Consider the following 15,450-nt stretch of genomic DNA (forward strand, 5'->3'; position numbering starts at 1 on the left):
ACTCTCTCAATAAATGAAATAAAAAAGAACCATGGAAACTGACCAATGTGGTATTATAAAAATGACGTTTCAAGTTTCTTTACAGTAAGAAAAAGAAGACAGAATAGATTTTTCTTTAATGAGATAAACAGATTATATAGCTCACATAGAACTTAAAACTTAAATTTTATTGTAATTGCTTTGTAAACATCCATTTATACAGGTGTACCTTGCTCTGAAAATACAGCATTGGTTTTAAGTAATGGTTAATATGTAAAACTACAAAACTAATTGGGTGGTACCAAATTATGAAAGGATTTTTTTCTATCAAAAGGAGAGGAAAACGAGCTTGCCCAAAGTTACTTGATTCCACAGAGCCGTATTTTCAGAGCTTCAAACAGGACGCTTCACGGGTGCTGTGGCTCCACTTTATTCTGGGCGGTGTGATGGTCAGAAAGGGAGTTGCTCCGGGTCTCAGCCGGACTCATCTTGGAAGACCAATTGCGACGCCACTGGCTTGGCCACGGACTAACGTGTAAGTACACTGAACCCAGTAGAGACTTTGCGCTCTAAAGATTCCTCGACAGATGGGCGCCTGGGTGGCTCAGTGGATTAAGCCACTGCCTTCGGCTCAGGTCATGATCCTAGGGTCCTGGGATCGAGTCCCACATCTGGCTTCCTTTGGTCTGCAGGGAGCCTGTTTCTCCCCTTCCTCTGCCTCTCCCCCTGCTTGTGTGCGCGCTCTCTCTCTCTCTCTCTCTCTCTTTCTCTCTCTCCCTCTCTCTCAGTGTCAAATAAATAAATAAAATCTTAAAAATAAAAAAGATTCCTCGACAGAGAGAGGAGACTGGTCTCGAACGGGACCAACAGAATACAAGCTCCAAGCTTGGTTCCCAAACTCCAGATCAACTCCACCTGGTGGATACCTTACACTTCTTTTTTTTTTTTTTAAATAAAATTTTTTTTTTTTAAGATTTTATTTGACAGGCAGAGATCACAAGAAGGCAGAGAAACAAGTGGAGAGACAGGAGGAAGCAGCCTCCCCGCCGAGCAGAGAGCCCGATGCGGGGCTCCATCCCAGGACTCTGGGATCATGACCTGAGCTGAAGGCAGAGGCTTTAACCCACTGAGACACCCAGGTGCCCCCACCTTACACTTCTGTATCAGATCCCAAATCCCACGTTCAGTAGCAAGCAGGCTACTCAGTGAACAGCCTCACCAATCTTCAGTTGCCCAAGCCAGGTTCTTCTAGGATACTATCCTCAACCTGGCCCTCTCCCAGCCCCAACCAATGATTCACGTAACATCAACGATCTCCGTACTGGGTAAGTTATACAGAAGGAAGCTATGCATTAGCTATGATTGCCTCGTCTTAGAACAGAATATGGACAAAAAGCTTTTTGGACCCCACATCCCCCTCCTCCCTCTGGGAAGGTCAGTTGTTAACCACCACCTCCTCTGTTTCCTTTTACAGTAAAACTTCCTGCAGATACTATCTCCATTGGCTGTTTCCATGTTCTCACTGCCCATTCATGCTTCAAGCCCTGCCAGTCTTTGTTCTTACCATTCTGCCACCCACCACACTGTGAAGCTCAGGACAGACTACCAAGTGACGAGCAGCCACAGAGACCCTGGGGGATGAGGATAGCTATCTCGGATGTTCTAGCCCCAGCTGAGCTCCCAGCTGGATGCAGCCCCAGGAATGACTAGTTAGGCTGTGTAAGGCAGAACTACCCAACTGAGCTCAGTCAACTCACAGAACCATGAAAAATGAACCCTCGTTTTCAGCCACTAAGTTTTGGGGTGGTTTGTTGCACAGCAATAAATAACACATTACTCTACCCTCTTTCACTCAGTCTTGATGGCCCTCAATGTAATTGATCATTCTTTCGTGAAATATTTAAATATTTGACTTTCATGATTCCCTAATTCTAGTTTTCCTCCTACCTCAGTGGCTGCTCCCTTTCAGCCTTCTCAGCTCTATCAGTCTTCTTCATCAGAGGGGCATATTCTTGCAATTCTCTTCTCGGTTTATACTCTTCATGGGTGATCTTATTAGTCCTGTGGGTTTAACCATCCCTGTGTTCACAGCCCTACTTCTGACCTCTTCTATGAGTGCCAGACTCACCGGTTCAAGCGCAGGCTGGGCATTTCCTCTTGGTTGTCTAATAAGAATCCTGTAATTCTTCTTCTGTCTTGAAACCCTGCATGACCTGGGTTTTTTTATTTTTTTTTTTTTATTTTATTTTTTTTATTTCCAGCATAACAGTATTCATTATTTTTGCACCACACCCCGTGCTCCATGCAATCCCTGTGCCCCTGGGGATAGAGTATTATGCCTCCATCAGAAAGGATGAATACCCAACTTTTGTAGCAACATGACCTGGGTTTTAAAAGGGATTTGTTTTAATCAGGTGTGGTAAGACGTGTACGCATGGAAATGTCCATTATGAAGGAAGATGTTTTCCCTAGTAACAGGAGGCCAGCACACCTTGCACGGCCGCACAGGGAGGCACCAACAAAGTGCAGGAGGCAGAGAGAGTGGGAAAAATGTGGGCAAGAACATTTATTGTGACTGCTGGGAGAAGCACTTAGTAAGGTGTGCATGCAAACTTCTAGATTCCTAGAAATATGTTGGAGCTTTTCAAAGCCCCAGCAGACATCTCATCCTTCAGCTCTTCCTTTAAGCTTTTGGTTAGTCTATTGTTTGCCTCAACTGTTATCCATTGTGTCAGTCCCCCATTCTGTGATGTTAAAACACTGAACCAACCCTGGGGAGAAGCCATAGGGACTGGGCTAGTTCCCATGAGAACAAACAAATACTAGTCTTTTCAGGAGGGCCTTCCAGGGAACCAGTAGACAAGTCACAAGATGCATTTTTGAAAAAGCTACGGCCCTGTTCTGCCCTCTCTGGTACTGGTACCAGGAGCATCGGTGGTTAGTTTTCAAGGTTGCCAGGGAGCTGGAGGAGATAGGACCAGGGCAAGTTAAAATGCTACAAAGCCTCTAGTACATGAATGCTGGTTCCATTCACGAAATTTGGAAAATTTTCATGAAGAACTTGTTCCACTATATCTTCTAGACTTCTTTCTTTCTCCTCCCCTTCAGGGATTCCAATAATTCTGACGTTGGAACGTTTCATGGCATCATTTATTTCCCTGATTCTGTTTTCGTGGCTTCTGAGCTGTTTGTTCCAGGCTTCCTCCTGATCCTTTCTCTCTATCTGTTTGTCCTCCAGATCACTAATTCTATCTTCTGTCTCAGTTACTCTAGCGTTGAGAGAATTTAGATTAGATTGGAACTCATTGAGAGCATTGTGAAGCTCATCCCTGGTAGCTTTCAGCTCTTCCCTAATATTAAAAACATGATCTCTGATTGTTTTCAGCTCGGCCCTAGTCAATTCCGTTTGGTCACCCATGGCTTTCTCCAACCTAGCTATTGCTTGGATAATTGTTAGCCTGAATTCTCTTTCTGACATATTGTCTATGTTGATAGCCGTTAGCTCTGTTGCAGAAGGTCCATCTCTGTATTTTTCTTCTGTTGGGCATTCCTCCTCCTAGTCATTTTGGTGAGAGATGGCTGAATGGGATAGAACTTCCCTATGACCCTGCAATTGCACTACTGGGTATTTACCCCAAAGATACAGATGTAGTGAAAAGAAGGGCCCATCTGTACCCCAATGTTTATAATAGCAATGGCCACGGTCGCCAAACTGGAAAGAACCAAGATGCCCTTCAACAGACGAATGAATAAGGAAGATGTGGTCCATATACACTATGGAGTATTATGCCTCCATCAGAAAGGACGAATACCCAACTTTTGTAGCAACATGGACGGGACTGGAAGAGATTATGCTGAGTGAAATAAGTCAAGCAGAGAGAGTCAATTATCATATGGTTTCATTTATTTGCGGAGCATAACAAATAGCATGGAGGACATGGGGAGATAGGAGAAGGGAGTTGGGGGAAATTGGAAGGGGAGGTGAAGCATGAGAGACTATGGACTCTGAAAAACAATCTGAAGGTTTTGAAGGGGCGGAGGTGGGAGGTCGGGGTACAGGTGGTGGGTATTATAGAGGGCACGGATTGCATGGAGCACTGGGTGTGGTACAAAAAAGAATGAATACTGTTATGCTGAAAATAAATTTTTTTAAAAAAGATTTTATTTATTTATTTGACAGAGAGAGATCACAAGTAGGCAAAGAGGCAGGCAGAGAGAGAGGAAGGGAAGCAGACGCCCTGCTGAGCAGAGAGCCGGATGTGGGACTCGATCCCAGGACCCTGAGATCATGACCCGAGCCGAAGGCAGCGGCTCAACCCACTGAGCCACCCAGCGCCCCCTGAAAATAAATTTTAAAAAATTTTAAAAATATATTAAAAATTGCTACAAAGCTTGATGTTTTCACTTAGATTCAGCTGTTTTTCTTGACTCAATGGTAAATGAGTTGCTACTTTAGTTAATTTCTGGATATCTGAAAACACAGATTCCGACCATTTTTGTCACTTTTTCACTGCTGCCACACTGCCACTGATGGGCAAACTTTCTGAGGCCCTTACTCCATTATCCACTGATGTCAACCTTCCTTTCTTAAGAAATAATATACTGCAAAACAGTATCAAAACCACAATTAAAAATTTAAATTAATTAAATTTTTGAGAAAAAACTTTTATACAATTTTATGGGGCACCTGGGTTGCTTTGTCAGCTAAGTTGCTGCCTTCACCTAGAATTGAAACCCCTGCTGTTTTGTTGTCAGCTTCCCTGCTCAGCAGGGGAGCCTGCTTCTCCCTCTCCTCCCGCCCCTCCCCCCATCCTGCTCTCTATCAATGTCTGAAATAAATAAAATCTTAAGAAAAAATTTTTACACAATTTTTTAAAAATCCACAATCAAAAGCCAAGAGAAAATTGCCCCTCATCCCATTCCCTAATTCATTTGTAGTTTACTATACTTAAGAGATTTTTACGTTTTTATAGTAACATACAGAATTTTAACATCATAACCTAAATTTTCTTTCTGCCCCTCATCCTTTTCCCACTTCCTAGTACCTCTTACTGCATTCTCCTCACAGCCAGTGTTAATGGAAATTTTGGCACAGTGTGTGTCCCTCCTCAGCCTTCACCTTGCTCATTCAAAAATAGCCACTTCCCCACACAAATAGATGCTCTTTTTGATACTGATTTAGACGTTTCTATACCGTTTTCTTTTTTCCCTTAACACGTCAGGGACGTCCTTCTAGGTCATGCTTGTTAAAGCTGTGTGATAGTCCGGGAAAGGACCAACCACGTTGCTCCCTGAACCATGCCTCCCGCCACATAAACATTGTCTTCCGTAACTCATCTATGTTGCTTTTACTTCTAGAAGATTCCCAGAAGACAAACCGCTGGGTCAAAGGTCATGCGCATTTACAGATTTTCCTAGCGATTCCCGGACTCCTTTCCCAAAGGGCTCTCTCAACAGTTCACATTTCTGTCAACAACCCGAGTGTGCGCCTTAAACACTTGGTCCCTCCATTCTCTGAGGAGAAACGGATATGCTTTCTAGGAGAGACAGACCCTTTCAAGCTTTAAAGCCCTGAAGAGAAAAAGTAGCCTGAAGTCCCGCGGGCATTTCGGAGTGACTGCCGTCACGGGCGCGAGTGTGGGGGGAGGTGACCCGGCCCGTGGCCCCCGCACCCCCCTCCCCGCGTCGACGGAAGCCGTCGGGGCGACCCGGCTCCGTCCCAGATGTGGGGGAAGCCCCGGCCGGCTCCGCCAGCGCGCGGGCGGGAGAGGTCCCGGGGTCTGGCGGACGCGGGATTTCCGACCGCCTGGGGCTTCGGCGGGAGCTGCGCACGGCCCGGGTGTCTCCGCCCCCGGCCACTAGGTGAAGACGCTTCGCGAGCCGCGAGGCGCTGCCCCGAAGGACGTGCCTGCTCGTCTCTGTCAAGTCCCGGAGACCCACTCTTCGGGTCCCCGGCTGCCGACGGAGCGGAGGAACCGGCCACGGGGCCCGGCGGCCGCGCACAGCTGGGGGCCCTGAGGCCGGAAGGCGCCGCCGAGCCCCCTCAGCTGCGGGCCGGGGGGCGTGGTGAGGCGGCGCGGGTTTCATTTTCCCGGGCCCCGGGGAGCTTTCGCTTTCGCTTCCAGCTGGCGTCTGCACCCCGCGGGAGCCGCCCGCCCAGCCCGCGTCGGCCGCCGCCGCCGCCGCCGCCGCCGGGGTCCCGCCAGACGCTCTCCGACGGGCAGTACGCCCCCGCCGCCGCGGCCATGACCCAGGCCGCCGCCCTCGGCGAGGTGACCCAGGTGCTGTGCGCGGCCGGGGGCGCCTTGGAGCTGGAGGAGCTGCGGCGCCGCTTGCGGGAGGGCGTCGGCGCCGACGCGCTGGAGCGCCTGCTGCGGGAGCGCGGCCGCTTCGCGGTGGCGACGCGGGCGGGCGCGGGCGGCGCGCTGGCCACCAAGCGCGTCGTGCTGGCCGTCTCGGCGCTGCGCCTGTGCCGCGCGCACCCGAGCCCCAAGCCGGGCTGCGTGGGGCTGTGCGCGCAGCTGCACCTCTGCAAGTTCTTGGTCTACGGGGCCTGCAAGTTCACGAGGGCCGGGTAAGCGCCGCTCCGGGAGTCCGACGGCGGGGCCGGGGACCAGGGGGTCCTGCCCTCCCAGCCCGCTTGGGGCCCCGTTGACGTGTGGGGACGCCGTAGGTGGCCGTTCCCCGGCCTCCCCGCCTTAATTCTCGTCAGCGAACGTTTATTGAGCACCTCCTGAATACCGGGCGCCCCGTGAGGGAGTCGGGCTGGACGGTGGCGCCGAGGCTCCTGCAGCCTCGGAGAGGGACTTGGAGCGCGGTACCCGGCGGCACACCCCGGGGGGCGACGGGGCTGGGGGCTCTCCCGGAGGAAAGCGGCCGCGTCTGGCTCCTGGAGCGCCACGAGGCCCCCCGCTCTCCAGAGCGAGCTTTGAGGGCCACGCAGCCCGGGGCTCTCCGCCGAAGGAGTCGCAGACCCGTCTCCGCTCTTGTTCACTTACTTACAGGGTGGCGGTGGCTTCTGTCGCCCTTGGAAGAAAATGCGTGCTCCTGTCCGGAAGCCAGTCCGCTTGTGTAGAAGAATTGGCTCCTTTTTTCTTTCCCTTTTTCCCCCTCTTCTCCCTCCCTTCCTTCCTTTCTCTCTCTTTTCTTCCATTCTTCCTTCCCTCTCTTCCCTCCTTTTTTTTTTTCCTCCTGACTTAACACAGTAGGTTGTTTCTTGCTCACATCAGGTCCACTGGTCAGCATGAGGTAGGGGCATGGTCCGTGCGGTCATTCAGGGACCCCGGCCGGCGGACCTAGACTCCGTCTCCGGGACTCTCGTTCTGGCCACTCTGGTATCTGGTTGCAGGAGCAGGTGGACAAGACAGACAGTGGAGGGTGGGCGGGTCTGGACGTGGTAGTGACCTTCCCACACATCCCCTGGACCACAGGATGTCTCCTGACTGTCCACCGGTGGAATATGCGCCCCCCCCCCACAAGCAGCTGCTGAGAAATAGCTAGATTAGAATATTCCAGGGCCTAGCCAAGGCCTTAAGCGGGAGGGATGTGTATGTGAGAGATTTGAGAGACGGGAAGTTGGTGTGACTGTGGTGACAGGATGGGTGAGAGGTGGTGGCTGTTTTCTTACTGTTGACTGAGAGATGACTCGTTTTTTGTTTTTTTTTTTAAATTATTATTGTTGTTATCGACTGAAGGCTGATTTTTCCTTTTCTTACTGGCTGAGAGAGCAGGAGAAGTGTGCCCAGGGACAGCCAAGTCTGACGCCTGGGAGCCCCGCCAGGGTCCCAAGCGCAGGTTTGGGAGTTACTGTTGGTGTTCGCCGATGCTGCAGCCCCAGGAGCAAGTCAGAGCTGAGGTGGAGGCTGAGGGTGGGACCTCAGGGAAACTGAGCCCTCAAGAACGGGCAGAGAAGTGTCACCTCAGGGGAGAATGAGGAGCAGCAGCTGGAGAAGAAGGTGGACATGATAAATGGTGGCTAGATGGAATGAATGATTTCTAACTGGTGGCTCTTGTTAATGTCTGTATTTGGTAAAGTAAAGACAGCAGCCCTGTTCTCCAGCTAGTTCCCAAAATTTGGGGTCAGATTGTATTTGTTCTGGAAGTCTGATATCTACTGGCGTAGGTGATTCTGAGCTTTCTTTCTCAGTCTTCTTGGTTCCATTTTCCTTGTGGTTCACACAGGACGGTTTCTTAGACTTTCCTTCCCTGATCGCTTTAGGGTCACATAAGGGAAAGTGGGGGTGGTTGGTTGCCCTTTTGATGCTTTCCCTATTACTGTGCTTTGTCTTCCTGAACCACAGGATCAGCTGTTTCAGAAACAGATCATGGCTTTTGTTTTTGATCATTGATGACAGCTGGGGAGGGTCCCAGGTCCCTGACTTCCATCCTGTGCTTAGGGGCAGTGAGCATGTTGCTTAAGAGCACAACCCCAAGACAAGACTACCTTGTTTCAGCCCTTGCTCTGCTCCTTACTAGTTCCATGATCTTGGGCAAGTGACTTTATACCTGAGCCTCAGTTCCCTCATCTGCAAAGTTAGGATAATACCACCCATCTCATGGGCTTGTTGGGGACTGAATGACTTATAAAACCTTCAGGTAATCCCTGGCTTGTGATAGATGCTCAGCAAGTTTTAGCAGCTTTTGTCACCATCATCATCTTGTTGGCATCAAGTTTGCCTAGAATGTTTTAATTTTCTCCCCTTGGTTGGTTCTGCAACCCAGATATTTGGCCCAGGCTTGACACCTTCCAGGCAGTGTCCCTTGATTGCTTCTCCACTTCTCTCAGACTCAGGAGGTGCCCGTCCTGTCTGCACTGATATCTTCTGAGCATGGCTGACCTTGCACTTGCCCTGCCATTTTAGAATCCTTTCTGTTTTCTGTCACTTTCACTAGAGTAGGAAAGGGGAAGAGTCCACACAACTCCACGGTTGTTGGTGTGTGCAGTGGAGGAGGGAAGTTGTCTTTCACTGAGATGGGGAAGTCTATCAGGAGTTTGGCTTGCTTTTGAAAAACGTATTAACTTATTAATGCTAATTAACTTATTAATTAATGCGTGTTTATTAACATGACATTAGAGCTTGGGCAGTGTTTGAGTAAAGCTAATGATATTTGCCTGACTATTCTAGGTCCTGGTGACCTGGGTAATCATTTGAAGACTTTGGATCATTGGGGTGTGGTGCCAGTGCCTGGCTTGCAATGAATGTTGCTTGTGAATGTTAAGAATGGAGGAGGGGAGCAGAGAAAAGGGCTGGGCCTCAAGGCATGAGTGAGTGTACACATACCTTTAACCGTAGGTGTCCACACTCATTTATTCAGCCATTGTTTAAGTGTCTGCTAAGTGCCCACCGAATGGCATGCTGTGACTCTTCTTTGGGGAATGGCCCTGTCTTTCTTATCAGACACTGATAGGAGGTGCTGTCCTGGTCCCTAGAATTTTCAAAGGTGCTACCTCTTCCTTTGTAAACAAGCACTGTGGTTTTTCATTGTATAAACATGCTGGTTTTTCTCTGGCGCTGTTAAACAGTATCAAGAACTATTCCTGAAAAATTATCTTAAAGACTGATTTTATGAGTTGTATGAGTTTGGGCAGCCATAGCAAGGTACCACAGATGGGAGCTTAGACAGAAACTTCTCACAATTCTCAAGTCTGGAGATCTAAGATCAAGGCAGGATTGATTTCTTTCTGAGGCCTCACTCCTTGGCTTGCAGACGTGTCTTCTTCCTGTCCTCACATGTGTGCGTCTGTGTCTTCATTTTGTCTTCTTAGAAAGACTTTGGTCAGATTGGATTAGGCCCCCCCCATCCTCTTTTTAACTTAATTACCTCTTTATTTTTTAATTGTTAAAGTGATTTTATTTATTTGAGAGAGTACAAGCAGTGGGGAAGGGCAGAGGAAAAGGGAGAAGCAGACTCCCCACTGAGCAGGGAACCTGACTTGGGGCTCAACCCCAGGACACAGAGATCATGACCTGAGCTGAAGGCAGATACTTAAGCAAATGAGCCACCCAGGCACCTCATTGATTACCTCTTTATAAACTATGTCCAAATACGGTCACTGGGGGGTTAGAACTTCAACATAAGAATTTTGGGGAGGCTCAGTTGAACTGTGACACCAGCTCTGCTTCTTTGCAGGAAGAACTGTAGAAACAGTCACAGCTTGACGACAGATCACAACCTGAGTGTGCTGAGAACTCACGGTGTTGACCACCTCAGCTACAGTGAGCTCTGCCAGCTTTTGTTTCAGAATGACCCCTGGCTTTTGCCAGAGGTGAGTTCCTGGGAGGGTATGTCTATGTGTGTAAGTGATGGGGGAGAAGCCAGAAGGTTGGAAGATAGGAAATATTATAGCAGAAGAGACCCCATAGTGACCACAGGGATCTGCTTGGAGGAGACCTAAATTACATTCCTGGCTCTGCTGATTTTTATACCTCTGACCTTGGGCCAACCTTGCCCTGTCTAGAAGACTCCTTTCCTTCTATTGCATTTGTGCTGGCACCACCTTTGCAGGACTTCTTTGAGGTTGGGAAAGTCTGTTTGGCCGGTGGCTGCCGCATGATGTTTCTTACATGGGGATGAGGGGATGAGAGACTCAACAAGCTCCTCCCCATCTAGCAGGACTTGGAACCATGTGTTATTGCCAGATCTGGGAGGTCTGCGAGGAAATGATACTGTCTGTACTAAGTCAGTCACACCCAGGGAATTTTGAACTTTAGTTGATGTAAAGTCTCATAATGCACTTCAGATGTCATGCAAACCTTGCTGCAATGACTATGTACTAGTTTGGGTCCTCTGAGAAGCAGACACCAAGATGGGATTCGAGGTGCAAGAGATTTAGTGGAGACGGAACAGAAGGAGGTGGGGAGCCTTTGGGCAGTGATGTGGCAGGATTGGGGAAAGGAAGAGGCCGGGGTAGGAAGAGACCCTCACTGTAGCACAGTTCCAAGAGAGCTTCTGTCTAGCCAAAGGGAGGTTTGGAACTATAGTAGCTCGTTGTTGCCTGGGAGCAGCCCGTGGAAGCATGGGCTCTGTGTGAATAAGGTGGCGGCTCCCGAGGGCAGCAGCTGAGCTGAGGTGATTGTGCGGTGCAGCACGTCCGAGTGGTGTCCTGTGGCCGGCACAGGTTTGTGGGGTAAGGCTATGCAGATTAGGTTGACCTGTTTCAATGAAAATGCTTCCATATTATTTAATTAAAACCACCCATTTGAGAAAGGTTTTACATGGCTTGATGATGATTAGCACATAATAGGTATTAATTTTTTTTTTTTAAATGGCCACAAGCATAGAGGGCTTCTTTTTTTTTTTTTTTTTTTTTAAGATTTTATTTATTTATTTGACAGAGAGAGATCACAAGTAGGCAGAGAGAGAGGAAGGGAAGCAGGCTCCCTGCTGAGCAGAGAGCCCGATGTGGGACTCGATCCCAGGACCCTGAGATCATGACCTGAGCCGAAGGCAGTGGCTTAACACACTGAGCCACCCAGGCGCCCCTAATTTTTTTCTTTTGCCTTTTGAAAACTAGTATTGATTTAATTCAGCTAACCTTTATTGACTTTCCACTATGAGTTAGGCACTGGTGATAAGGAGAGAAAAAACCCTGTTCTGCCCTTCCGAGGCCCGTTTCCTGGGTGAGACAGATAAGTCAGCATGGATTGCAAGGTGCTGTTCTAGATGCTGCCGTGGAAGTCAGCACTCTGGTCTCTGGGGCCCAGTTTAGGCACCTGGGGAGGCATCCTGGGGTAGATGGTGTGTGCTCTGAATGCTGAAGGTTGCATGAAGGATGAAGATCTGGGAAGAAGGGGGCACAGAAAGGATGGAACTGGCATGGTTGGGGACTGTATGTAGGTCAGCACAACGTGGATTTAGGGTGGGAGAGGGGAGAAGGAGAAATGGGTGAGCCTCCATGCAGCCTTCAGTATCATGGGAAGGAGTTGCGGTGAGGGGGCCTCTGTTTGGAGAACGGGCATTAATGTTTTGGAGAGATCGTTTTGTCAATAGTATGAAAAATGAATCGGAAGGTGACCAGTCGGAGTGCGTAGCCTCCTTTGTACTTGGGTGTGCAGGTTGCTTCAGAACGCAGTGCCAGCAACTGGGAGCTGTGACCGTAAATTTGGACCCAGTGTAGCTTTCCTGCCAGGCCTTCTGCTCGCAGTCTGGTCCCCTTATCAGATGAGCAGTCGGGGACTGCCACCATGAATGGAGCACCTGCTATGTTCAAAGACATTTGTATTAGCCACTTTGTGTGTTTCCCATTTAATCCTCGTGATAGCCCAGTGTTATAGGTGGAAGTATTCCCATTTTAGGGATTAAAAAGCTGAAACTCAGAGCTGGTGAGTGGCCTGCCTAAGGTTAGGCATCTTGTACGTGGCAAAATCAAGGTTAGGGCATAGCTCTTTCTGGCCTTTTCCCTTGGGGCTTCCATCCCCAGAGTGGAGTCCCTACTGATCTAAGTCTGGGTTCTACAGCCCTCTGCTGCATTTCTATCTCTTGTTCAGTGTAATGCCTGTGAATTGCCTGGGTAGACCCTTGGTAGTCTTTGGCCTGGTTCTCATCTTCGGGAATTTGGAATGTAGAGAAGGTGCAATTGATTCAAGTTCAAGTCCCAGCTTTACCAACAACCGATTCAATATACATTGTACATACCAAATGTAGATAGCTGTGTGACCTAGGGCAAGCCAGTGAACTTCTCTGAGTTTCTGTTAGCTCTTGAGAAAGAAAAGGGCTGTATTTGGCCTTCTCCAAGATACTTTAAACACTCAGCCTCTTTGACCCTGAATTTCAGAAAAAGAAGATGGTGTGATGAGGCCTGGCTTAGGGAGTATTGGTGAGTCAATGGGGGGAGGTTGTAAGTGGAGTATAAGTTGTTAGCTTGCTGCCCTATGAGTTACACTGAAATGTCTCCTGAGAAGGAAGCAGCTCTGATCAGTTGGAAGTTCTTTGGGTTTTCCCAGTGGAAGAGCTTATTCTGCACAATCTGCTGTCCACCCCATTCTCATTTTATTCAAGGGCATCCATTAGCAGTCATCTGTCTAGAGTGGGGGATGTTCTCATAGCTCTGCGGCTTGTGAGGATGATGGAATCACAACTTTGGCTAGGTCTCTAGAGGAACCTCTTGTGACCATGCACTGGTCGGGAGTGGGGGTAGTGTCCTGTGTGGCCTTCCTAAACTGGTGTTTTTTTCCTTTTCTGTCAACAGATCTGCCTTCATTATAACAAAGGAGATGGACCCTACGGCTCTTGTTCCTTTCAAAAGCAGTGTATCAAACTCCATATCTGCCAGTATTTTTTACAGGGTGAATGCAAGTTTGGCACTAGCTGTAAGAGATCACATGATATCTCTAATGCTGAGAATCTGGAAAAACTGGAGAGGTTGGGCATGAGCTCAGATCTGGTGAGCAGGCTGCCTTCCATTTACAGAAATGCTCACGACATCAAGAATCAGAGCTCCACCACCAGCAGAGGGCATCCTCCTACCCTGGGCCCACAGGGGACTTCTGGTAAGGCTTTGGACTGGGGCCCTTGGATTCCACATTAATGGAATGTGTGACCTCAGGCAAGTCTCTGCTGCTTTTAGTAAAGTGCTGCTGGTGATTCCTTCCCAGCTAGTGGGTGTTTTGAAGATGACTTGAAATCATAGCCACAAACAAGCAAGATATTCTAAATAAATGCCAATTCATGTCGAAGGTGAATGAATTCCTAACAGGTCTAATCTGCTGTGAACAAAGCCCATTTTATTTTATCTTATTTTTTTTTAAAGATTTTATTTATTTATTTGACAGACAGAGATCACAAGTAGGCAGAGAGGCAGGCAGAGAGAGAGGAAGGGAAGCAGGCTCCCTGCTGAGCAGAGAGCCTGATGTGGGGCTCCATCCCAGACGCTGGGATCATGACCTGAGCCGAAGGCAGAGGAACAAAGCCTATTTTAATTTCAGCTCTCTTTTGGACATGAATAAAGGGAATTATTTAGTCCCCATAAATTTGCTTTGTTCATTGTTCCTCTCCAGTACCTAGACAGTGCCTGACCCACAGTGGGCACTTAGGCATTTGTTGAATGGCCAAGTGTGCTAGAATACCTTTTTTTTTTCTTAAAGAACATCAAGAAACATAAAGAACATTTTTTTTTTTTTTCTTAACATCAGGTTTAGTGACAGGCAAATGGGGAAATTTTGAGCAAAGATTGCTTATTAAATAAGCATTTCTTCACTTATTATGTGGGAAATAAATAATGTAGTCCATTAGAGAGGTTATGACACATTGGGGTCCTTTGGATTTCACAGTATCAGCTCTTGGCTGGCCGTTCTGGTTATCCATTCTTTCAGTTAACAAATTTGTGTGCTTGCCAGGTGCTAGGCACTGGCCTGGGCCCTGGTTATCCTTTGGACACTAGGACACAGTACTCCCCTTACCCCCCACCAGAATGCATAACCAAACCATGTGTTGTCTGTGGGATTTTAATAGGCTTTTAGTAGGGGTTATCTAGGATTTTTTAAAAAAGATTTTATTTATTTATTTGACAGAGATCACAAGTAGGCAGAGAGGGTAGGGTATGGGAGAAGCAGGCTCCCTGCTGAGCAGAGAGCCCCATGTGGGACTTGATCCTAGGACCCTGGGACCATGACCCGAGCTGAAGGCTCTGAGGGTTGAGCCCACCCAGGCACCCTGTTATCTAAGATTTTTAATAGACCACTGCTAAAATATCAGGTGAGTGCTAGGACTACGAGCAAACAAACTTAACACTATGATCTTACCTGATTTTTTATATTTAAAAATTATCCTTGCTATATGTGTTTTTTTTTCTTTACATTTTCTTCAGTGATTTTGGGTTAATTTCTTTCAGTAGTGGGAAGCTAGATGTAGATAGGTTTTGTTTTAAATAGATCTTTACGAGCGAGCGTCAGTTCAATTTTGGCCTTAGGAAGGGAGGGAAAGCTGTCTGCCCTTGGAGAGCAAAGGTGGTGTCCTTAAAGGCCGCAAAGGTATAGGTTTTTAGGCCCACCCTGTGGGTGTCTTGAGGGACCTATATAAAGGAAAAGGAAAATGAATAACAAAATAACAGGTGATACTGAATACTGAAGGTTTGCGAATGAATTTTATGTACTTATATGGTGGTGGGGGACCAGGGGTGAAGTCTCATTAGAGCACTACTAGTAAAGGTAAACTTTGAAATCCCCTCCGTGCCTGTTTTATATTAAAATTCCTACAACTGACGTGAAGTTACTCCAGGAGGTTTCAAGATTAGGAGCACAGCCAGAGAAAAAAGGACCCCTCCGTGGTGTCCTGGATTTGGCAAGCAGCCGTGTGGCCTCAGGCTCCCTGGCTCCTCTCTAAAAAGCCAGAGGGTCCATTTACATGTCTGAGGGTAAGTTCATCCTGATCATCATAGGATTTTGTGAGATTGCCTCACCCACTTTTGTCTTCTGCAGAGAAATGAATGAATTTTCTTTTCTCTCCTTTGTATCTTGAACTACTCTGACTCCA

The 15,450-nt window shown here is 48.0% G+C and overlaps 1 protein-coding gene across 1 annotated transcript in view; it reads left to right on the forward strand.

The window, feature by feature from the left end:
• Positions 1 to 5,834: 5,834 nt before the first annotated feature.
• Positions 5,835 to 15,450, forward strand: part of PARP12 (poly(ADP-ribose) polymerase family member 12) — a 42,479-nt gene continuing 32,863 nt past the window's right edge. The window contains exons 1-3 of the mRNA XM_032305850.1: positions 5,835 to 6,553; positions 10,111 to 10,246; positions 13,169 to 13,469. Of these exons, the coding sequence (XP_032161741.1) occupies positions 6,225 to 6,553; positions 10,111 to 10,246; positions 13,169 to 13,469 (766 nt within the window). The 5' untranslated portion in view covers positions 5,835 to 6,224. The remainder of the gene's footprint in view (positions 6,554 to 10,110; positions 10,247 to 13,168; positions 13,470 to 15,450) is intronic.

The sequence above is a fragment of the Mustela erminea genome, chromosome 11 (assembly GCF_009829155.1).
Source record: "Mustela erminea isolate mMusErm1 chromosome 11, mMusErm1.Pri, whole genome shotgun sequence".
NCBI classification, from domain to species: Eukaryota; Metazoa; Chordata; class Mammalia; order Carnivora; family Mustelidae; genus Mustela; species Mustela erminea.